General features: G+C 40.1%; 1 protein-coding gene across 1 annotated transcript in view; it reads left to right on the forward strand.

Annotated features, from left to right (window-relative positions):
* Positions 1-11,598: 11,598 nt before the first annotated feature.
* TXNDC16 (thioredoxin domain containing 16) overlaps positions 11,599-24,773 on the forward strand; it is a 120,573-nt gene continuing 107,398 nt past the window's right edge. Inside the window, exons 1-4 of the mRNA XM_021701456.1 lie at positions 11,599-11,863; positions 13,040-13,122; positions 17,947-18,020; positions 18,868-18,942. Coding sequence (XP_021557131.1) covers positions 11,701-11,863; positions 13,040-13,122; positions 17,947-18,020; positions 18,868-18,942 — 395 coding nt within the window. The 5' untranslated portion in view covers positions 11,599-11,700. The remainder of the gene's footprint in view (positions 11,864-13,039; positions 13,123-17,946; positions 18,021-18,867; positions 18,943-24,773) is intronic.

Below are 24,773 nucleotides of genomic sequence, written 5' to 3' on the forward strand. Positions count from 1 at the left end.
GAGGGGGCTGGGGGGCCGGTAAGAGAGCGCGGGAAGGAAGGGGCCGGACTCGGAGCCGCCGTCGAGGGGGAGAAAGATTTCCCCCTTCCCCCCCACCCACCCCAACCTCCAACCCCAGGAAGCGCCGTGACAGGACCCGGAGCCCCGCGCAGAGCAGCCGCGGCTCCCCGGACCCCGCCTCCTCTCCCCGCCTCCCCCCACCCCCGCCCCGGGGGTCTCGGCTCCTCCTGCTGCGGCTCGGCTCGGTAGCTGCAAAAAACAACTCTCGGCTGGAGACAATCAGCTGAGAAAGCCGAGCATTTGAGGCGCTCGCTCCGCACCGTGGACTCGCGCCGATTGGCCCAGGCGGGCACGCCCCCTGCGCGCCGCGCTCGGAAGGCCACGGGCCACAGGACCCGTCGCTCGAAGGCTCCAAGATCTGATTGGGCATCCGCTTTCCTCACTTTCTCCCTCCCCTTCACTCCCCACCCACACTGCCGATTGGCTCAGCAACTGCACGGCCCGCTCGCGCCGGCGGGAGGACTCGGTGGTCGCCTGTCACCTGGGGCGGCTCTCGCTCCGCCTCCTGCGCTTTCCATTGGTTGGAGAGGCCGCACGTAGGGAGCACGAGGAGAGGGAGGAGTCTTGAGGTTGTTTTTTGCTCTGCGGGCCGACCTCAGCGTGCGGTGGCGGCTGCAGGCGCTGAGGGCGGGGGTGCTGCACCCTAGTAGGTAGGCGCCGCGTTTCGCCGCTGCCAGCCAGCGGGGCACGGCCCCGCCTTCTGCCTCTCCTTCACGTGGCGGGAATTGTCGGCCGCGGGAACCACCTGGGTTCCTCCGGGTAGGTCTTGCCCGCAGGTCTCCGGCAGGTAGGTGACAGCGCGGGTCCTTCAGTGGAGGGGCTGTGGTTTCTGCCTGCCGGGATGGGGATTCAGCCTGGCGGCCGTCCCCTAACAAGGGCTGCGCCCCTGAGCTCTGGAGTTTGGCTTAAAAGGGGCCTCACCTGCATCCTTCTGAGGGGCGTTTTGCTTTCATGAGCCCTTTGTGGGGGAGAGGGGATGGAATGAGGGAGTGAACTGAAGCTTTAAGCAAAATTCTTCCTCGGGAAATGTCTCTTAGAGGAGTGATATTAGGATGAGATGGATGTCCACAGGAGATGTGAATAGGGGGAAGTGGGTCTTTGAAACTTAGAATTTGGAAGGATGCTCTGGGCACAAGTTTAGGGAAAAAGGCAGAAACAGAACTGTAAGTCTGATGAATGTCTAGGGAGCTTGTACTCCTTAAAGTCCGTATGTATTCCTTCAAGCCTTAGTCCTCTATTTGGTGGATGGTGGCGCTCTTCTTGAGGCTCAGAAAGGTACAAAACAAATGCTATATTATGTTATTGCTGTAAATAAGCGAGGAATAGATCTTCCAACGTATATTGGACTGACGACATTTGCTCAGTAGTGCAAACTGATGAGAAAACAATTTGTCTTCTCCTTAGAGTGAGTGGCACATCACAAATTCAGTATCCTTTTGAAAGACACTGCTACATTTTTTTTTTTAAAGATTTTATTTATTTATTTGACAGAGAGAGACACAGCTAGAGAGGGAACACAAGCAGGGGAGTGGGAGAGGGAGAAGCAGGCTCCCCACTGAGCAGGGACCCCGATGCGGGACTCGATCCCAGGACCCTGAGATCATGACCTGAGCCGAAGACAGACGCTTAACCGACTGAGCCACCCAGGCACCCCAGGACACTGCTACATTTACTGGTGCAACTAAGACTCAGCCTTTGGTAACTCACCATCCTTTGTCCTGATGCTTTGTGTTAAGAGTTTTGCTACCTTCTTTCCTAGCTAAGTGATCCGCAGGGGACATTAAAGTCTATTTTGTACTCCAGATTCTGGGACAGTGGTTCACCCAGGCACCAGAAAGTCATGTGTTTTGGATTCTTTATAGGTATATTGATAAACTGATGTTTAGGCCTGGCACAGTTATGTGGATCTCTCAGATGAAACATTCAGCTGAGCAGGGTGTACAGTGCAGCCTAGAGCAGAGTACAACTTGTTGAAAGAAGTTAATAGGTCTGAGTTAAGCAGTTATGTGCTTAAGCTTGTAAATTTTTTTAAAGGGAGATTATTATTCTTTTTAAAAAATATTTATTTGAGAGAGAGCAGGCACGAGTGCAAGGGAGAGGGAGGAGTAGACTTCCCGGTGAGCGGGGATCCCGATGTGGGATTCTATCCCAGGACCTTGGGATCAGGACCTGAGCCTAAGGCAGATGCTTAATCGACTGAGCCACCCAGGGGCCTATTAAACTTGTAAATTAAGCATGAACTCAGAGTTCTGTGATTTTAGGCACTCATAAAATGAGGGGAACCTCCTGTTCCCTGACATGCCTATTTTTGTATCTTCCATAACGATGAGGTACATGTTTCAGTTCACGAATAGACTTTCACCATGAACTGGTTTTTCTTTTTCTCCTATATTCTCTACTCAAAGTTGTGGTAAACAACATCTGGATAGTACCCATACTAGTTTTAGGTCTTTGCTTGTGAAATTTCTTATTTCAGAGCAAGTCCAGATGGCTGTCTCTTTTCCTCTTCCTGTTTTGTGGGTACATGAAGGGTGCAGATAGAGGATTTTGCCCCAACTGTCTTGAAGGAGCTCTGAAGTAGAGAGATGTTGACTCCTTTTATTGCTTCCATCGAGTCTTAAATGAAACTTTGATGATATCTAACCAACATTTTATTTGAAGCTGGTTCAGTGAGCAGGTTTTTTCCAGTAGCAGCATTAAACTATAAGCTAATTTTTGCCAGAATGTTCTTACAAGAAGTTTGTAAGCATTATATGCCCCATTTGTTGCAAAATATGAAATGTGTCTTTTCCCTGAGAATGATGCCCACAGAACTTGGTATAATTTGTTTAATGTTTGCAGTTGTTAATTTCCTCTTTTTCTTGGGAGAGAAAACTTTTAGTTTTATGGTTAATCATAAGGGAAATTTAAGCGTATAAAGGGAAACTAACCAAGGTCTTCTAGAAAAGCTTGCTGCTTGATATTCTAAAATTTGAAATGTGTCCAAATGCACAGTGGTTGAATATTGTTGTTCTAGGAGGGTACATTACTCCAGCACAATGGTCTTTCAAACATTTAAAAGCAGAACTATTTGCCAAGTATTATTATAAACAGGACCCAATCCCAAAATGGGATTGTTCTAACTGTAGAGAGTCACCAGCTGCTCCAGCTGTGGAACAAACGAAGGCAGATCCTTCCCCCTCCCCTCACTAGCAGGAAGATGAATGTTTTTCTGTTGAAATTCTTTCTCCTCATTGCCCTCTGGGGACTCTCCCTGTATTTTGGTGCTAAGCAAAATTTTGTTGCTTTTTTTTTTTTTTTAAGTTGGCTCCACGCCCAGTGTGGAGCCCAATGCAGGGCCAAACCCACGACCCTGACATCAAGACCTGAGCTGAGATCAAGAGTTGACACTTAACCAGCTGAGCCACCCAGGTGCCCCCAAATTTTGTTGCATTTTATTTAGTGTTTTGTTTGCAAGCTTTAACCCTTTTTATACTACTGCCTTATTGTTCCAACTCACGGTGTTTGTCACCTTGTATTTGTCCTTAGTTAAATGTCACATATTTTTTCCAACTTTTTTTTTTTTTAAAGTAGTTTCCACACCCACCATGGGGCCTAATGTGGGGCTTAAACTCATGACCCTGAGATCAAGACCTGAGCTGAGATCAAGAGTTGGATGCTTAACCGACTGAGCCACCCAGGTGCCCCTACCAACTTTTAAATGACCTGTGCAGGCATACTTGTTTAGAGTTTAGGGGTGAAGCAAAAGTTACATCTTGCATACCACCTCTGATTAGTGCTGACAGGAGCATCTATCAAATTGAGGGCCCCCTCCAGGCTCAAAGGGTATGAGTCTGCATGTAGTTGGGAGATGTATGTGTGTAGTATTGGCAAACATTTGCCTATGACTTCCTTCTTTTGGTATTGGCACCCTGTTGTGGTTACAGTCAGTAGCATTTGAAAGAGTCTTCTTCACTTTTAGAATTGTTCTACAGTGAAATGGGGTCAATTTCCTGTGAATTCTTTGATAGTTACTGCTTTGAAAATCCAGTATAAAGGGGCGCCTGGGTGGCTCAGTCGTTAAGCGTCTCCCTTCAGCTCAGGTCATAATACCAGAGTCCCGGAATCGCACCCCGCATTCGGGCTCCCTGCTCTGTGGGAAGCCTGCTTCTCCCTCTCCCTCTCCCTCTCCCCCTGCTTGTGTTCCCTTTCACGCTGTCTCTCTCTCTGTCAAATAAATAAGTAAAATATTAAAAAAAAAAAAAAGAAAATCCCGTATATGTATTTATGTTCAAGTCACTCTCCTCTTAGCTGTTAGTAAAACCAATAAGTCTAGGGACGCCTGGGTGGCTCAGTCGGTTAAGCGTCTGCCTTTGGCTCAGGTCATGATCTCAGGGTCTTGGGATCGAGTCCCGCATCGGGCTCCCTGCTCACCAGGGAGTCTCTTTCTCCCTCTCCCTCTGTCTCTTCCCCCTGCTCATGCTCTCTCTCAAATAAATAAATAAAATCTTAAAAAAAAAAAAAATAAAACCAATAAGTCTAGACTGGGTTATACTGTAATAACAACCCCCAAACTTAAGAGATTTAACAAAATGATGTTTGTTTAATTTATGTTCACTCTGAGTTAGCTGGGGAGCTTTGCCCCATGTTGTCCTCTTTCTGAGACTTGGTTTAACAGAGAAGGCCTCATTTTGAGTGTTGTCATTCATCATAGGAGAAGAAAAATGTGTCGCGAGTCATGAAAATATATTGACTGTGAAAAAACTCCGGGAAGTTACATCTGTCACTGCACATTTCATTGGCCAAATCAAGTCATGGCTATACCTAATTCAAGGAAGTGGGGAAGTACACATGTGTAGAGAACCAGAAACATTTGAAGTGTCCACCCTTTTTCTGAACAGGTATTCTCCTTCTTACATATAGTTCATCCTTGGCCCTTCCCAGTGGACATAACCCCCAAATCCCATCCAGTCATTGTTTCAAGCTCAAAGTCCAGGATCTCTGAGTAATTCCCAGTAATGCTAATCTCTTATCAGTCTGGACATTATAAGTTATCTGTTTCCCACCCCCAGTTGAATACATAGGGTAGTGTCGGGACAAATATGTATAAGTGTTCCCATTTGGGGAGGAGAAGAATGGAAGACACACACCAGACTCGAGACTGTAGGAACTCTGAAATCTCACTGGGCAGATATTGCTAGGGCTCTTGTTCTGTTCACTGGGTTCTCCAGGTCAGTGCTTTTCAAACTGTCTGTCATGAATGACCAGGGTTTTGTTTTGTTTTTTTTAATTCTTAATGATTCAAAATCTAAATTTGAATTTTTGTTAACTACAATAAAAATGAATTATAACAAAAATGGAATGAAAACACTTTTCAAATGACAAGCCCAATTTTAAAATTTTTAGATTCAACAGACAGAAAATTATTGTGTAAAATGAGCTATAACAGCTTTTTGACATTTACACTCAATGTCTGTGTTTATCTCATTATTATAGACCAGTAACAAACAGTTCATATTCTGGCACATGCCCTAGGGCATAGTTCTCCATGGTCTTTGGCTTTACTCTGCAGCAGGTCCTTCCCTTTTTATTATCCTTGGCTACATCTGAAGTTGGCTTTGGAGAATATGGCCTCTTCCCATGGCTGAGCAGTTTTGTCAGCTTGCTTCCTGATTATAGAAGGGTGGGTGCTAAAGGACTGTTTAAGTTTTAAACCGCTAGTCTCTTGGATGGTGGTGGTTCTTTGAATACCTTTCTTTGAATACCTCATTAAACATAACCAACAGCAGCTATTGCTCAGTGCTCATCTTCTGTCTACCAGCCTCTTTTAGGGCCATAAATACATTCATTAGCCACACAAGTTTGGGTACATGCTCATTATAAATTCATTAGGTGTGTGTCACCTCCAGATTATTGTAGTGACCGTTTTGTTAAATGTTTTGTCACTCCTTAATGTGGATTGCCAAGCTCCAGTCTCTGATGAAAGTTTCCCTGATTAGGCCCTGAACAGTCCTTGCTCCTTGGCCTCTGAGCCAGTGCTTGGGGTTCTTGTTAAGGTAGCACCTTGTTCTAGTGTGTATACCAGTGAAGATAAACTAGATTATGCTGCCATAATAACCCCTCAAATCTCAGTGGCTTATGACAATAAGGTTTATTTCCCCCCATGTCACATTCTCATTGCATATCAGTGAGGGTTCTCTGTGTTGTGCTCATTCTGGGACTCATGCTGAGGAGTAGCCACCAACTGAGCATTTTTAATGACTGCGAGAGAAGAAAGTAAGTCCTGCTCTACCACAGACTAGCTGTTAAACTGTTGCCCGAACAAGACATGCCACTTTTGCTTACATTTTATTGGCCAGAGTAAGTCACCCAGTGGCCACAACCAATTCACTAGAGGTGGGAAGTGCAGGAAGTTAAGTATAATCCAACCTTCTATAGGAGAACTGGAACTATTTACCCCATACCAATGAACTACTACACCAAAGTACCAAGGTTACATTTCTCCCAAGGTACTCATCTCTTTGTTGGTATTTAGATGTTGTGTGTGTGTGTGTGTTTTTAAAGATTTTTACTTATTTGTTTTTGCAAGAGAGGAGGAGGATAGGGGGTGAGGGAGATGCAGACTCCCCGCTGAGCAGGGAGCCCAATGCAGGACTCAAGCCCAATGCAGGACTTGATCCCAGGACCTTGAGATCATGAACTGAGCCGAAGGTAGATGGATGCTTAACCAACTGAGCCACCCAGGCACCCGATATTTAGATTTTGAATCATTAAGTATCGTTTTCATTCTATTTTCTACTTACTGGAGAAAAAGAGTCACCGAGTACCTTCTGTATCTTTGTTTTTACTCTGTTCTCACTGGTATTCTCATTCCCCTACCCTTTCCCATTCATACTTCCCTTCTCTTTGGTTTAAAGACATTTATATATGGAGAACATGTCTCTGGGCAAATGTATTTTATTTTCCATGCATGTGAAATGAACATTCTTCTTTGGCCCCACAGGGATAGGTTGAATTAATATGCATAGACGCTATGGAATATTTGATTACATACAAGTAATTTTAATTTTTAATTTTCATTTGTATTATTTTTTTAGATTTTTAAAAAAATTTTTATTATTTGAGAGCGAGAATGAGAGAGAGAGCACGAGAGGGGGGAGGGTGAAAGGGAGAAGTAGATTCCCCGCTGAGCAGGGAGCCCGATGCAGGACTTGATCCTGGCATTCCGGGATCATGACCCAAGCGGAAGGCAGTCGCTTAACCAACTTAACCAGCCCCATTTGTATTATCTTAATTCCAGTGTAATCAACATACACTGTTGTGTTAGTTTCAGGTATACAATATAGCAATTCAATTTCATATATTACTCAGTGCTCATCAAGAGAAGTGTACTCCTTTTTTTTTTTTTTTTAAAGATTTATTTATTTTAAAGAGAGAGCACGGGCGCGCACGTGAGCTTGGGGAAGGGCAGAGGGAGAGGGAGAGGAAGAAGCCTTAAGCAGATTACCTGCTTAGCATGGAGCCGGTGGCAAGGCTAGGTACCAGGACCCTGAGATCTCAACCTGAAACAAAACTAAGAGTTGGACACTCAATGGACTGATCCACCCAGGTGCCCCAAGAGAAGTGTACTCTTAATCCCCTTCACCTGTTTTACCCATCCCCCTCAACCCACCTCCCCTCTGGTAACCCTCTGTTCTCTATAGTTAAGAGTCTGTTTTTTGGTTTGTAGCTCTCTTTTTAATTTATTTGTTTTGTTTAATTTCCACATTTGAGTGAAATCATATGGTATTTGTCTTTCTCTTATTTCACTTAGCATTATACCTTCTAGATCCATCCATGTTGTTGCAAATGACAGGATTTCATTCTTTTTTATGGCTGAATAATCTATTGTGTATATTCTACAACTTCTTTATCCTTTTATCTAATCATGGACACTTAGGCCGCTTCCATAGTTTGGCAAATGCAAGTAATGCTGCAATAAGCATAAATGTATGTAAATCCTTTTGAATTAATGTTTTTGTATTCTTTGGGTAAATACCCAGTAGTGCAATTATTGGATCATAGGGTAGTTATATTTGTAATTTTGGGGGGAACTTCCATACTGTTTTCCACAGTGGCTGTACCAGTTTGCACTCCCACCAACAGTGCATGAGGGTTCCTTTTTCTCCACATCCTCACCAACGCTTTGTTTCTTGAGCTTTTGATTTTAGCCATTCTGATAGGCGCAAGGTGATATCTCATTGTGATTTTGATTTGCATTTTCCTGATGATGAGTGATGTTCAGCATATTTTCATGTGTCTGTCGGCCATCTGTATGTCATCTTTGGAAAAATGTTTGTTCTTGTCTTCTGCCCATTTTTAAATTGGATTACTTGGTTTTTTTTTGATGTTGAGTTGTATAAGTTCTTTATATATTTTGGATTCTAACACTTCTTTGGATACGTCATTTGCAGATATCTTCTCCCATTCAGTAGATTGTCTTTTAGTTTTTTGGTTGTTTCCTTTGTTGTGCAGAGCTTTTTATTTTGACGTAGTCCAAATAGAATGACTTTAACTTTTAAAATCAAAATGAAAAGGTACACTATTTAAAGAGTCAGATGGTTCTACGTAAGACTCCAAAAGTCCCCTTGGTATCTTCCTCCTCCAATTTCTTATTCCTTAGAGGCAATTATTTAAATTGTTCCCTGTTTCTTTTGGCATTGATTTTCCTATTTCTAATAAACTTGGCTTTTGGTGTTGTGAAAGCGAAGATTTAGCTCTCTTTTATTCCTCTTCCCACCCTGACTTTGTGTTTCCTTAATTTCTGTCTCCCCATCCTCTGAACTGTGGTTGTCTTGAATTTGGTTAAATCACTATTCAGTGTTTATTTTATTATAACCATGTAAACTATTTCTGGCTGACCTGTGCAATATTCTCTGCTTTAAGTAATTCCTTAAATAATCAAATTTATCAAAGATGGAACAAACTGCAAAGGTTATAGTTACTAATGAGTTCCTGTCCCTGAAAGTATGTATGTGAGAATAATCACCAACATCTCTAATTGACCAAATGCATAGTACTTCCACATCTATAATTTCATTTGTCCAATGAGATAGGTGTGGGAAAACTATTCTAGCACTGAATGTGCAGTTAGACCTTTTGCTGCTACAAAATTCATTCTATGGGAAAAGAATCATATGTTAACCCTACTGTCCAATTTAGTGTTAAAATAACTGAATTATAACCACAAGCCCAGGAAAAATTATATTTATACTTGAATTGTTCAAATGTACTTTTATTTAAAAGTTTTATCTTTTCATTGTGTTTTAGTTATTTCATATAGTAACAGATATTATATAGTTATTCCCTTAGCCTCAGGATGCATGCATTTCCCACCCTGCCCAATAAAGAAAATATTGAATGACCTATTTTAAACCATTCCCATTAATATAAGTGGCTTTAAAATACACTGGTTTAAAATGGTATAATGTGGGGCGCCTGGGTGGCTCAGATGGTTGGGTATCTGCCTTCGGCTCAGGTCATGATCCCAGGGTCCTGGGATCAAGCCCCACGTTTGGCTCCTGGCTCGGCGGGGAGCCTGCTTCTCCCTCTCCCTCTGCCTCTCCCCCTGCTCATGCTCTCTCTCTCTGTATCTCTGTGTCTCGAATGAATAAATAAAATCTTAAAAAAAATTAAAAATAAATAAAATGGCTATAATGTGTAATCAGTGTTAATATCAAGGATACCCCTTAATTATACCATTAAAAATATCACTCACAGTCCTCACTCGTTCTACTTGAGTTTTTGAACTCTTGGTTCATTATTAAATATTAGTGGCAGATTTGTTCACTGATATAAATTAGCTCTAATGAAAATAATGTTAAGTAATTGATGAGTAATTAGCTTTTTTTTTTTTAGGAATACCTGCTTTAAAAATTTTTTTTAAATTTAAATTCAATTAATTAACATATAATGTATTATTTGTTCCCCAATGTGCATCACCCAGTTACCCCACTTCACCACCCCCTCCCCTTCAGCAACCCTCAGTTTGTTTCCTAAGATTAAGAGTCTCTTATGGTTTGTCTCCCTCTCTGGTTTTGTCTTGTTTCATTTTTTTTCTCTCTTCCCCCATGATCTGCAGCCATCAAAAAAAAAATGAAATCTTGCCATATGCAACAACATGGATGGAACTAGAGGGTATTATTCTAAGTGAAATAAGTCAGTCAGAGAAAGACAATTACCATGTGATCTCACTCATATATGGAATTTAAGAAACAAGGCATAGAATCATAGGAATACCTGCTTCTTAAGGAGAGAAATTATAGGCTTACTGATAAGATTGAAAGAGCAAAGTAGGGCTGCTTGGGTGGCTCAGTTGGTTAAGCATCTGCCTTTGGCTCAGGTCGTGATCCTAGAGTCCTGGCTCCTTGCTCAGCCGGAAGCCTGCTTCTCCCTCTGCTGCACCTCCCCCTGCTTGTGCATGCTCTCTCTCTCTCTCTCTCTGACAAATAAATAAGTAAAATCTTAAAAAAAGAAAGAGCGAAGTAAATATCCAATATAGTGTAATTGTCCCTAAGTTTTTCATTCTTTTATCGTTTTATTCTTTACTGAGAAAGTCTACCCCTCTTCTTATGAGTAATTTTTAGCTATTTTTTTACTGTCTCTTGTTTTGGGGTAGTGATCCTTTGTTTGAAAGGTAAGGGTTCTGTTTGAAATTTAAAAAAAATTAAAATTCTCACCTATGCTTGTGGGTGTATCTTTACCTTCTAGAAGTATGATGTATTTATGTTACACTAATTTTCCCAAACTATCTTTTTTTAAACTTAGGTAGTATAGATCATCAGTAGAAAAACTTCCTGAAAGAAGAAATTGTTCAAGAGAAATTTGAAGGTAGCAAAATAGAAGACAAAGAATTGACAACAGGTGCAGAGGATAGCATAGAAGTAAGTACAGCTTGAAAGAAGATGAGAGGAGGATATCTAAAACAAATCTGAGTTCAGAAGATAGAGTTGAATTAAAATATGGGTTGAAAAAGAGGCTTGAATTTCTAAACTGAATAAGTAAGTCTAAGTCATGTATTAAAAGTATATTTAGAAGGAATGTTCTTTAAATAGTTTTAATTGCTATCTTCTAGGGAATTTAAAGTAAAAAGAATGTAGACATAGTAGATATAGATTTTGGATGTCTCACTCCCATTTAATGGTATTAAATAACTGAGTATTGATTGTAAATCTGCTCTAGGTAGAGAAAGATAAAATGCCCAATTTAAAACAAGGATTAAATAATGTTTGAGAATTAATTTTAGAACCCTTAAAAATGACAATTAGCTTAACATACTCTAATAAATACCTATTAAACTTAAAATATTTCATGTTGCTTTTTCTAGATATCTTTTATATCTTTTGCAAGTCTCAAAAATCAATAGTATTAAATCAATGTCATTTTATGTCATCCCTCTCAAATATTTACTAGAGGGAAATAGGAAAGTACAGGCAAAATCAAATATATAAGTAATGCCTTATATTATTCTTTTTGCAGATTTTACTTCATTCATTTGTTTAACAAATTTATTCAGCAAAACTTTGTTGAACACCTATTCTTGCTAGGTATTATCCTAGGCAACAGAACCACAGCACTGAACAAAACAGACGAAAATCTCCTGCCCATGTACAGCTACAGCTGATGATGTCTTTCAGTTTCAATATATTTAGAGTTGGCATCTCTTTTGTTATGATGTGCGTTTTTTATAAGTCAGCAGTAGACTCTCTATCAGAACTGAGTCCTCAGAAATATTTCAGTACGTTGCAACCAGGAAAAGCCTCCTTAGCTTATTTTTGTCAAGCTGGTAAGTATTTCTTATATTCTACATTATTTTTGCGATGTTGCTATTGCTCTTTAATCAATATTCTCAGTGGGAATTTATTGCCAGGATTAGTATTATGTGCTGTAAAGCTGCTACTAAACTATGTCTGCCTGAGTTTAAATCCTGATTGTGCCACTGTATGATTTTGATCAAGTCACTTAGCCTCTCTGTTTTTGTTGTCATCCATAATGAGGAAATAATATTTGCTTTGTCAATTTGTTGTGACGATTAAATGAATTTACTCATGTTACTAGTCCATAGTAAATACTAGATAAGAATTAGTGAATAACATCTGAATTTCATCTAGTCATTTCTGAAAGTATACTTTTTGGTATTTTTAGTGAACAAATATTTTAAAAGTGTTTTAAAGCTTTAAACGAAGTATCAGTAGTTCTTTTGTTTAATACTCTGCTTCAGCTGTACCATTAATTACACTGATTAACCAATTGAATGTAACTAAAAATTGTAATGGTCTCATTAAGTCTTTATCCCTTAAAAAAAACTATTCTTGGAATTAGTAAGTGAAATGAATCCACATTTCTGTTGGCTCTCTTATAATTGTCATTTGAAAATGGTATTTTAAAATCATTTTGAGGGGCGCCTGGGTGGCTCAGTCAGTTAAGTGTTGGACTCTTGATTTCAGCTCAGGTCATGGTCTTAGGGTTGTGAGGTTGAGCCCCACGATGGGCTCTGTGCTGGGTGTGGAGGCTGCTTGAGATTCTCTTCCTCTCCTGCTGCCTCTCCCCTCACTTGCATGCATTCTCTCTCTCTCTCTCTTTCTCTCATAAAAAAAAGCTTTAAAATCATTTTGAAAGTTTTGTGCATGCATCCATGTGTGTTGTGTATGTGGTATTAAACTTGGAAAAATAATGCCAAATGTTAGCTTTAAATTAAACATTCTATTCTTGTTTTAGAAATTTTTAAAATTTACTTACAAAGTTAAAATATATCACAAAAACATTAGAAAGAAGAATAATGAGGCAATAGGAAATAAGGGTGTAAAAATATATAACTAGTATGTTTATTTATTGTTTTGTCTACTTGTGGGGCAAACTAATCTATTTCTTCTTCAGTTTGCAGCTTTGGGCTTTAATTTTAAAAATTCATCTTTCCTAAGGAGCAAGCCATAAAACATTCATAAAACATTTCTTATTTTAGATTCTCCAAGAACCTCTGTATTTCTTGAAGAACTGAATGAGGCTGTTAAACCTCTCCAGGACTATGGAATTTCAGTTGCAAAGGTAGAAAGACATTTTTTGTTACTAAATTATTAGTGACAAACACTTTCCAATTGTATGACTTAAGGCTGAGTATCTAAATATACTTACGTTTCACACCTTTTCCAGATTGGAAAAATAATTTTTTCTACCTTTTTTTATACGAAAAAACAGAAGCACAGGAAGTTGCAGATTATTGTGTAAATTAGTACATGAAGAAAAAAGCTGTTCAAAATTCTTTAGCTTAGAACTTAATTTATTTTGCAAACTGTTTTATTGAGGCTATAGCTCAGTTTTCAATCCTATAGTTAAGCTTTGTTGTTTTGCCTGACAAATATATTATAATAGATCTCCACATTCAACTATTTATTTTCTGTTAGCACAAACTGAGATACCAAAATTGAGGTAATTGAAGTATTTTTCCTTTTCTATTCTTCTAGGTCTTTATAATTGCTTATGTTGCAGTTTTTCCTTTATTTTTAGAACAAAGTCAAAACAACCTAACTTGAAATGACATATTTAATTTTTTTCTCAAAAGAATGTTTAAACTTGTCGTTGAGTATTATGGAAAATTTCCACATGCATCATAGATTAGATAGCTCCATGAGCTTTTCATTTACTTTAATCTTAGAATTTGTACCTCAGAAAATTGAATGATTAAAACCCAGTGATTATTAAATTCTCTCAGATTAGTGTCTCCCTGACTTTCTGTGTACATTTATTCTTTCTTAGTTCACTAGCCTTCTACCTCTGAGAGATGGCTGCTGTCCCACTTGGTCCCTGCAGTTAGAGTTCCCAGGGCAGGAATCCTAGAAAGGTTAACTAACCTTGGCTATTAAAGGGAAACTCTTTCTTCTACCCAGAGAACACTTCTGTCATCAAATGTGTGAGTTTTCCACACCAATCAGTTCTGACACTAGCTGCCCACTTAGCCCAGATCTCAGAGGTTAAGGGCTCAGTCCTATAAGACTGCCCTCCAGTTCAGATGCCAATCACAAGGAGTGGATTCCCAGGTTACCTACAACTTCTGCCTGACTTGGCTACAAATTGGGGGTTCTTACAGCCGCCTCCTTGGGTTCGATAATTTGCTATAATAACTAACAGGATTGAAGGAAGACACTTTGTTTACTATTACTGATTTATTATAAATGATAGAGCCCTGGAATAGCCCAAAGGACGAGATGCATAGGGTGAGGTCTGGAAGTCTTGAGCACAGGAGCTTCTGTCCTCTTCTGGTTTGGACTCTGCCACCCTCCTGGTACTTAGATATGTTCCCCACCCTGGAAGCTCTCCAAGACCTATTGTTTAGGGTTTTTATGGGGGTTCCATTTTGTGGACATGATTGATTAAATCTTTGGCTGCTGGTGATTAACTATATCTCCAGCCCTGAGGATAGGAGGTGGGACAGAAAGTTCAACCTTCTAATCATGCCTTGTCCTTTTGGTGAGCAGTCTCCATCTCGAAGCTATATAGGGGCCCCCAGGGATCAGTCACCTCATTAGCATGCAGAAAGATACTCTTAAACACTGCAGGGGTTTCCAAGAGTCTTAGAAGCTCTTATATAAGGAACTGGGGTTAAAGACCAAATATTAGAACAAAAGATACTCCTAACACTCCTATCACTCAGGAAATAACAAGGGTTTTAGGAGCCCTGTGTCAGGAACCAGGGGCAAAAACCAATTATCTATTTCTTATTATATCACTGCTTAATACTTTAAAAAAATCTTTTTTTATGTCAATTCTATATGTACCTTTGTTAACTTTAAACAACTGATAACACTCTAGAATGATAATGGTGCTCATCTTTGAGGAGCTTTTAATAAAATTCTAAAGTTTAGAAATGAAATGCTAAGTTGGTAGGTCATTCAAAAGGGATAATCATGCTGTTTATCTAGTAGCTAGTAACTGTGTATCTAGTAACTAGAATAGAATATTAAGGTTCATGCCCAGGGTGTTGCCTTTATGAACTAACAAAACTTAAAGTTTTGATTTTACAGTTGAGGATGCTAAGCTATGTGGAAAGGAGACTAGTGAATAAGACAGACCTATATCGAGGACCTAATTCAAGCCATCAAGAAATCTTTAGGTTCTATTATCAAATCTTTAGGTTCTATTATCAAAACTTCCCAAATCTGACCCCTCCCTCCCCTTGTCTAAACCTTCATCAGTTCTCATCTGGGAAACTACGGTAGCCTTCTAATAATTGGTCTTTCTCCTCTCACTCTTGTCCCACTAAACTTTTCTCCACACATAAGTCATATGTGTCAGGTCCCTTTGCTACCCCTTCAGAAAGGTTTCCTGTTACAGTTAGGATAAAATAGAAACTCTTCACTCTTGTGGACACTGGCTTCCTCTCTGATTTCATTTTTTGTCCCTTTACCTTGCTCAGTTTGTTCCTGACACCTACAGGTCATCTTTTTGTTACCTGAACCTGCTGGAAGTGTTATTTCCACAAGGCCTTTGCAAATATTTTCCCTTCTGCTTAGAACTCCTCTCTTCCACACATTTATATGATAATCATATGCGTCGTTCCATTCCTTCTGTTCTTTGTGCAAAGGTCACCCCCTCCCCCAAGCCTTCTTTGATTACTATCTAAAATGTCCTGTCACATACTATCCCCTTACTTTTTTTTTTCCTATATGGGACTTAACACTACATATTAGTTTTTAAAATTGTCTGTCTCTGCTTTTAGAATGTAAGTTCTAAAGATAAAGATCTTTATTTGGAACCTAACGGTACCCCAGTGACTAGAAGAGTGACTAACATATGGTAGGCGTTCTTATATATGTTGAATGGGATGAATAGAAAAAAAATCTATTGTCATAATGTCAATCATCACCTATGCTCTGACTTTTTTAAGATTTTTTTTTTTTTTTTTTTATTTATCTGAGACAGAGAGCACATGAGAGGGGGGAGGGTCACAGGGAGAAGCAGACTCCCTGCTGAGCAGGGAGCCCGATGCGGGACTCGATCCAGGAACTCCAGGATCATGACCTGAGCCGAAGGCAGTCGCTTAACCAACTGAGCCACCCAGGCGCCCTATGCTCTGACTTTTAAAAATTCTTGCTAACATTCAGTTTTTTGGCGGGTGTAGCTGTATTCTGACTTTTAATTCTAATTCTTTTTTCCTAATATTTTTTTCTGAGTGTCAGTTCTCCTTTTGTAGCTTTTGAAAATAAATGTAGCTTCCCCAGTTGTCATTCTGCTTCCTCAAACTCCATTAAAATTAAATTGAACGACACACACAAAATCCCAAACCCATGGGGCACCTGGGTGGCTCAGTTGGTTAAGCGACTGCCTTCAGCTCAGGTCATGATCCTGGAGTCCTGGGATCGAGTCCCGCATCGGATGCCCTGCTCAGCGGGGAGTCTGCTTCTCCCTCTGACCCTCCCCCCTCTCATGCCCTCTCTCTCTGTCTCCTTCTTTCTCTCTCAAATAAATAAATAAAATCTTTAAAAAAAAAAACCCCAGAACAAAAAAAAACCCAAACCCATTTAAAAAAATCAAACAAAAACAAAATCTAAAATGAAATAACTGTTTTTCTTCCAGCCTTAGTTTAAGTTTTGTTGGTAGCTACCCATTGCCCCATTTCGAAACCTCTTTGTTCTCTTTATCTCTTTCCTTCCCCCTCTATCCCAGGCTGCATACACATGCCTCTTCTTCTCCCTAGTTCTCCTTACTGGATTGGTGAGAAATCTCTTGAACCTCTTCTGTCCTTCTCTGCTTTACTTCAGGTGCCAGTCATCCTTGCCCTGTACTGATGTGATATTTGTTTAACCTGCCACCTTATCTTTGTGCTCTCTTGCCTTCCACTGTATCTTCATGTTGCTGCCAGGATTTTTCTTATATTTTTCACACAGAGTCTAGATTATAAACTATCAAGGGCTATTAGGGCTGCTCTGACGTCATCAGTGATTAGGGTTCATTCTTTCTGTGGCACCATGCTCAGCAAGGGTTTCTCCTTTAAAGATGTTTTATGGTCCATGATTACTGCTGGTGTCCCAGCTGCCTTGTCTGTTTTTTGTCAGGAAGAAGTGGAAAAAGAGTATAAGTCAGCTCCCTTTTAAGAACCATCTGGAATCCAACCCCAGTGACTTCTAACACTGTTTGGCCATCTGTAGCTGTTGGGGAGTCTGGAAAAGTCTTTCATTGGGGCACTTGCGTTTAGGGAAGTTCTGGTAGTAGAACAAAAGGGAAGGCTGGATTTTGAATAAGAAACCAGCAGTATCGGGCGCCTGGGTGGCTCGGTTGTTAAGCGTCTGCCTTTGGCTCAGGTCATGATCCCAGGGTCCTGGGATCGAGCCCCGTGTCGGGCTCCCTGCTCCATGGAAGCCTGCTTCTCCCTCTCCCACTCCCCCTGCTTGTGTTCCTGCTCTCACTAGCTCTCTCTCTGTCAAATAAATAAATAAAATCTTTAAAAAAAATAAAAATAAAAATAATAATAATAAAAAGAAACCAGCAGTATCTTTATTCCAGCTGCTGAGATGCTTTCATGCTCCCAACTTAACCACTTACTTCTGCTTCTTGGCTTTTACTCATGATTTTTTTGTCCCGCCTTCATTCTTTCTTTCCTTTTCTACTTGGTTACTTTCTACTTGTTCCATAAGTATTCTCTCAAGTATAATAAGCATTACAGAAATAATTCCTTTGTGTAGAATAATTCCTTTCTCGGGGTTACCTCAACACTTAAATAAATAAGCAATTATAGGATTCAAATCAGAAAGAAAAGTAAAATAAAAAATTTGACCTGGAGACCGACTGTGCTGTTTAATTTTCCTTCTTGTTTCCCTAACCAAGAAACTTGACCTTTTGATATATACTCTAAACCTTAAATATAATCTTTTAAAGGTTAATTGTGTCAAAGAAGAAACATCAAGATACTGTGGAAAAGAAAAGGATTTGGTGAGAGCATATTTATTCAGGTAAAGTATTTTTTTGAGTGTGATAGGCGGATATAAAGCTATACTTCTAGAATATTAAAATATACAAAATATCACTAAGCCAGAATAAAATTGTATACAGTTGTGGGGGGGGGAGGTCACATGAAGCTTAGCAAATAGTCTAAGTCATAGATTTGTTACCTGTGCTTCAGCTTCCTTATCTATAAAATGAGGTAAAATAGCTATAAAACCTACCTCACAGGCTTGTTTTGAATGTTACATGAGAATTCTTATGTAAACTCCTACTATAAGTGCCTGGAAAGTAAGCACTTCACAAATTTAGTGTTTCAAATAGATCTGTCAGGTCCATATTTGGGTGTGAAAGAAATGTATTTTTGAGAGATCTGCCAATGTCCCAGTTACAGATTCCTCTCCACTTTGGTCTCCTAGTCTCTCAGGTTTCTCAAAGTCTTTTTCTCAAACTGTTGGGATTTGGCCTAAGAAGTGGGGACATATTCTGTCTCCTCAGAGATCAGCTGTAAGGACAGTTCTTTTTCACTCCTACTTGTCTCCTTCCCAGCCCATTTAGGAAAAGTGTGTGTATGTGACTGGGAGGTTGGTAGGAAGCCTTGTTGAGACTTCTGTGCTTTCCCAGTCTTTTTGCCTAGCCCAGGGTCTAGGCTCTTCAAAGTCAACATATTTATTGAGTGAATATTCAATAAATATTTTTGTGTGTTTTACGGTCAGCATGCGGGTAGGTGAAGTGCATGGGATAATGTATAACACCCAGGCTCTAACATCAAAGAACTTAAAACCTACTGTATTAGAGAGACAAGAAAAATGAATTCCAAGGAAATATTTCTGTAATGCTTTTTAAATTTTTTTATAGGGGCGACATCTTACTCAGAGAATTCCCTACTGATACCTTGTTCAATGTGAATGCCATCGTTGCTCATGTTCTCTTGTAAGTACAGGGGGTACACATTCATTTATTGTTATTTATCTCTTGATTTCATTTGAGGCAGCCTCAATCCATTAAAATATTTTAGGGTTTTAACATTATATTTGTAGACATTCATTTCATACAAATTCCTGGTCTATCTTCTCCCTATATAGAGGATCTAAAATGTCTTGAATGGCAAAGGATACAGAAACATCTTTGTATAAAAATGGGAGAGGACACAATCACATGGTCATAGTATTGCTTTTGCTTTTGAATATAACTGTGGAGTAAGGATTTTATCAGGTAAAAAGCTCATCTTTGCTATTCTCACTGGGATTTTTTAAAATGTCTGGCATGCTTCTCACCCCAGCCTGATTTTTCTAGAGTCTGTAGCTCTGTGCCTACTCAGTAGGTGCAGAAACAGTGCAAATAGTCCCAGCACACATCTTAGTGTTTACTGAGAGAGACTGAGAGAGAGAGAGAGAGAGAGAGAGAATCTAAATTTCCTTGGCATAGAATCTTTAGGCCTGGGATTTAGGCCTATGTGGAGTCCATTCTTGCAATCTCTCCCTGAATGAAGTCTGGTTTCCTCTTCGGTGACACAGCTAGAAGCTACGACTTCATCAGGGACACAAGTTTACATGGACTTGTCCAGTTTAATGTTGTGTTAGGACTGCTGGCTACTAAGACCTTTGCTGACATTGAGTATCTTTGTTGTCTGCTTGGCTCCCCTCTTCCTTCTCCTCTCGGACTGGATTCCCATAAAAATTGGGTGAAAGTTAAATGACAGGAAATTCAGAACTTACAGGTGAAAAGTTGTGGTTATCACTTTGCAAATGGACACCTTTAAATGTTCCAGTACTCATCATATATAAATGAAAAGATTTTAGAAATCCCTGACAACCATGGAGCCTAAGGCCTGTAGACTAAGAAGCCAATTGTAAAGAGTGAATGGTGGCCTTTGGAGAGGAATTCCAAAGAGCTGATATGGCTTCTGTTCTCTAGGAATTTAGTGTTTTGTTACATAGACAGATACAGAAACAGGAAATATTATGTAGTAAGTAAATTGGTAGCAATTTGTGTGCATGAGGGCTTAAGGATCCACAGCATAGGGAAGAGTTACTTGTGTCTAGAATGAAGGTGGATATTTGTTAAGAAGGCTTCCTGGTGGAGGTGGCACCTGGGATAAATCTTAAAAGGATAAGTGGGAGTTTGCTTGGTGAAGAAACAGAAGGTGGGGAAAGCAGGGGAAACTGTGAACAAAGGCATGGAGGTTTGGAGGGGGGCAGTTTTTTTTTTAAATAAATTTTTTAGAAGATTTTATTTATTTTTTTTAAGAGAGAGAGAGCAGGGGGAGGGGTAGAGGGAGAAGCTGACTCCCTGCTGAGCAGGGAGCCCATTGTGAGTTGAAATCATGACCTGAACCAAAGGCAGATGCTTAACTGACTGAGCCACCCAGGCGCCACATGGAGGGGGGCAGTTTTTACTGGAGTATGAAATGTGAAGCAGGAGATTATAGCAGAAGAGTAGGTATGGGGGTCAGATGAAGGGATCTTTGTTTACCATGTGAAGAGGTTGAGGCTTTGGGGTAGCCACTGGAGGGTGAGGAGTTTAGCTCCAAGCCAGAATCCTTGCGTGACCTATGAGTCCTGACCATAGGCAATTATAGTCGTTGTCTGGCAGACCTCCTAGGGGAAAGGTGCCCTGCCCACACCAGACTGGGTGCATGCCCAGTGCATTGTGTTTTCTAGAGAAAATTGAGGTCCAAGACTCAGGCACCTAGGCCAGACATGCTCATATGTAACCTGTATTTTTAGCTCAAGTGTCTCCATTCAGAGGCCTCATTATCAGGGACCTTGACTGGGGCACCTCCCAGGTGCTTCTCCTAAGACCTCCTTATCGGGGGTCTTTGGTTGAGGCACTTTTCTCCACTTGACTCGGTATCTTTCCACTTCTGGCTCTTCCCCCTTTCTTTCCCCTCAACCCATGAGTCCGTAAAGAGTCAGGAGCCTTTTGTTTGGGACCCCTTGGAATGAGATGCCTCCTTGCACCTGCACTGCACCCACCCGACCCTTGCCTAATGCTGGCCCATGGTGGGCGGGGCAAGGAATGGAGCATTGCAGAACTGGTGCCTCTCTTTTGGCCTCTGGCTTGCGCTATCACAGTGAGTGAATAAAGGCTTGATTGTTACTTTAAGTTTGGCTCACTGTCCTGACCACCTCAAAACGTGATTGTTCAACAGAGGATTGTAGGCAGATAAGTGATATACTCAGAATAGTACTTTCGAGCTCTTTCTGGTGGATGTGAGACCGATTTGTGAAGTCCAAGCACACATAGAGACCATTGTGTGTCCATTATACAATCTAGGGAGGTAAAATAGAGATAGCAAAGAGGGGGTTTTCTTTTTAATGCCTAGGAGGTGAAATTAACTGGATTTGCTAAGAGCTAATTTGGTAACAATCAGCAAAAGTACAAACTTGAACTTACTCCCTAATCTCTTCTTTTCTGTCTTTCCAATCTCACTCAACCTCAATCCTCTCTGATCAACATCTGAAGTAGGCAAGAAAGAAGAACAGATTGACAGGGGAAGATGAGTCTACTTCAACAGGGGAATGCCCATCAGACTTGAGACTCTAGTAAGGATCTGTGGGAGTTTGAACCCCTGAGGAGTACAGATGTAGGTGTAGGCAACATACAGGTTATCCAGGGAGCATCTTACACAACACCAACACTTATGGGAAGAAGAAACTGACGGGGAAAAATAAATGTCAAGGAGGTAGAATTGCAAAGAGGCAATGTCCTCAATTGAATTTAAAATGTAAGAAAAAATGACTTGTAGAATATAGTATTTTACAAAAATTCTCAGTAGTGATATTTAGAATGTTGAAGAACTGTGCTAAATGTGCCATGTCATAGCTGCACCTTCCAAATAACCATGAGGGGGAAAAAAATACCTTTCAATCTATCATTCTACTTTTATGTGCTAAAACCATCAGTTTGAGATATCCAGCGCCTGGCAAGCAGTTTCTCTCTCCTGTACTTTTGCCGGTGCATACTATTCATTGAAATAGGACCTGAACTGTTTGGAATCTTTTGCCCATTTTTCTATCATGTTTGAACTTTATTAACTTTTAGATACTTTTTTTTTTGATTTATTTTAGGGAGGGAGAGAGAGTGCACAAGTGAGTGGGGGAAGGGGCAGAGGGAGAGAAATCTTCTAAGCAGGGAGTCATCCCCAATCTCTTCTTTTCTGTCCCATGACCCATGAGGTCACGACCTGAGCCAAAACCAAGAGTTGGAGGCTTAACACACCGAATCACCCAGGCGCTGCTAGATACTTTCTTTATATGAAGCAGACACAAACTAGATTCCCCCCAAGTTTGTCATTTATCATCTGAATTTCCCTATTTTTTTTTTAAGACTTTATTTATTTGAAAGAGAGAGTGCACATGTGGGAGAGTGCAGGGAGAGGGGCAGAGGTACAGAGAGAATCTCAAATAGACTCCATGCTGAGCAAAGAGCCCCATGTGGGGCTCAGTCTCACGACCCTGAGATCATGACCTGAGTTGAAATTGAGTCAGATGCTTAACCAGTTGAACCACTGAGATGCCCCTGAATTTCCCTATTCTTTAAAGAATTATCTGGTCAGATTTATCTTTTCTCTTCTGAATTATAGGTTTTAAGTTTTACTGTGGTTTCCTTTATGCTTTTGTTTCAAAGGAATTTACCCGTTTAAAAAAATAATAGATTTTGTTTATTTATACATTTTTCTAGTTTTATTTTTTATTTATTTTCAAGTTTTTATTTAAATTCCAGTCAACAGCCTGTGTAATTATTAGTTTCAGGTGAAGGATTTAGTAATTCATCACTTACATATAACACCCAGTGCTCATCACAACTAGTGCCCGCCTTAATATCCATCACCCATTTAGCCCATCCCTGGCCTACCTCCCTCCATCAATTCTCCATTTATTCTCTGTAGTTAAAGGCCTGTTTTATGGTTTGCCCCCTTCCCTCCCCCGCCATGTTCATTTGTTTTGTTTCTTAAATTCCACATATGAATGAGATCATATGGCATTTGTCTTTTTCTGACTTATTTTGCTTAGCATAATGCACTCTGGGTCCATCCATGCTGTTGCAAATGGCAAGATTTCATTCTTTTTGATGGCTGAGTAATATTCCATTCCACACACACACACACACACACACACACACACACAAACATACCACATATACACCACATCTTCTTTATCCATTCATCAGTTGATGGACATTTGGGTTCTTTCCATAATTTGCCTGTTGTTAATCTGCCATAAACATTGGGGTGCACGTATCCCTTCAAATCAGTATTTTTGTAGTACAGTTGCTGAATCCTAGGGTAGTTCTATTTTTAATTCTGTGAGGAACCTCCACACTGTTTTCCAGAGTGACCACACCAGTTTGCATTCCCACCAACACTGCAAGAGGGTTCCCCTTTCCCTGCATCCTCGCCAACATCTGTTGTTTCCTGTGTTGTTATTTTTAGCCATTCTGATGGGAGTGAGGTGATATCATTGTAGTTTTTATTTGTATTTCCCTGATGATGAGTGATGTTGAGCATCTTTTCAGGTGTCTGTTAACCATCTTGATGTCTTCTTTGGAAAAATGTCTATTCATGTCTTCTGCCCATTTCTTAACTAGGTTATGTGTTTTTTTGGGTATTGAGTTTGTTAAGGTTTTTTTTTTAATTTTTTTTTTTAAAGATATTATTTATTTATTTGACAGAGACACAGCGAGAGAGGGAACACAAGCAGGGGGAGTGGGAGAGAGAGAAACAGGCTTCCCGCTGAGCAGGGAGCCCAATGCGGGGCTCGATCCCAGGACCCCGGGATCATGACCCGAGCCAAAGGCAGATGCTTAATGACTGAGCCACCCAGGCACCCCAAGTTTGTTAAGTTCTTTATAGATTTTTAGATACTAACCCTTTATCGGATATGTCATTTGCAAATATCTTCTCCCATTCCGTAGGCTGCCTTTTAGTTTTGTTGATTGTTTCTGTTGCTGTGCGGGAACTTTTTATCTTGATGAAGTCCCAATAGTTCATTTTTGCTTTCTTTCCCTTGCCTCCGGAGATGTATGTAGTAGGACGTTGCTATGGCTGATGTCAAAGAGGAGTGCCTATGTTCTCCTCTAGGATTTTGATGGTTTCCTGTCTCATATTTAAGTCTTTCATCCATTTTGAATTTATTTTTGTGTAAGGTGTAAGAAAGTGGTCCAGTTTCATTCTTCTGCATGTTGCTGTCCAGTTTTCCTGACACCATTTGTTGAAGAGACTGTCCTTTTTCCATTGGATATTCTTTTTTTTTATTTGTTTCTCCTTTTTTTAAAATTATTTTTAATTTTTTAATTTTTTAAATTTCATTTTATTTTATTATGTTATGTTAGTCACCATACATCATTAGTTTTTTGATGTAGTGATTCATGATTCATTGTTTTCATATAACTTCCAGTTTTATGCATCCTCGCCAAAGAGTTGTAGGTCTATTTCTGGGTTTTCTATTCTGTTTCATTGATCTATGTGTCTGTTTTTGTGCCAGTACCATACTCTCTTGATGACTACAGCTTTGTAATATAACTTGAAATTCAGTATTATGATGTCTCTAGCTTTGCTTTTTTTTTTCAAGGTTGCTTTGGCTATTCAGGGTCTTTTGTGGTTCCATACACATTTTAGGATTATTTGTTCTAGCTCTGTGAAAAATGCTGGTGATTTTTTGATAGGGATTGCATTAAGTGTGTAGATTTCTTTGGGTAGTATAGACATTTTAACAATATTTGTTTTTCCAATCCATGAGCATGGAATGTTTCTTGGTGTC

Source organism: Neomonachus schauinslandi, chromosome 9 (assembly GCF_002201575.2).
Source record: "Neomonachus schauinslandi chromosome 9, ASM220157v2, whole genome shotgun sequence".
Classification (NCBI taxonomy): Eukaryota; Metazoa; Chordata; class Mammalia; order Carnivora; family Phocidae; genus Neomonachus; species Neomonachus schauinslandi.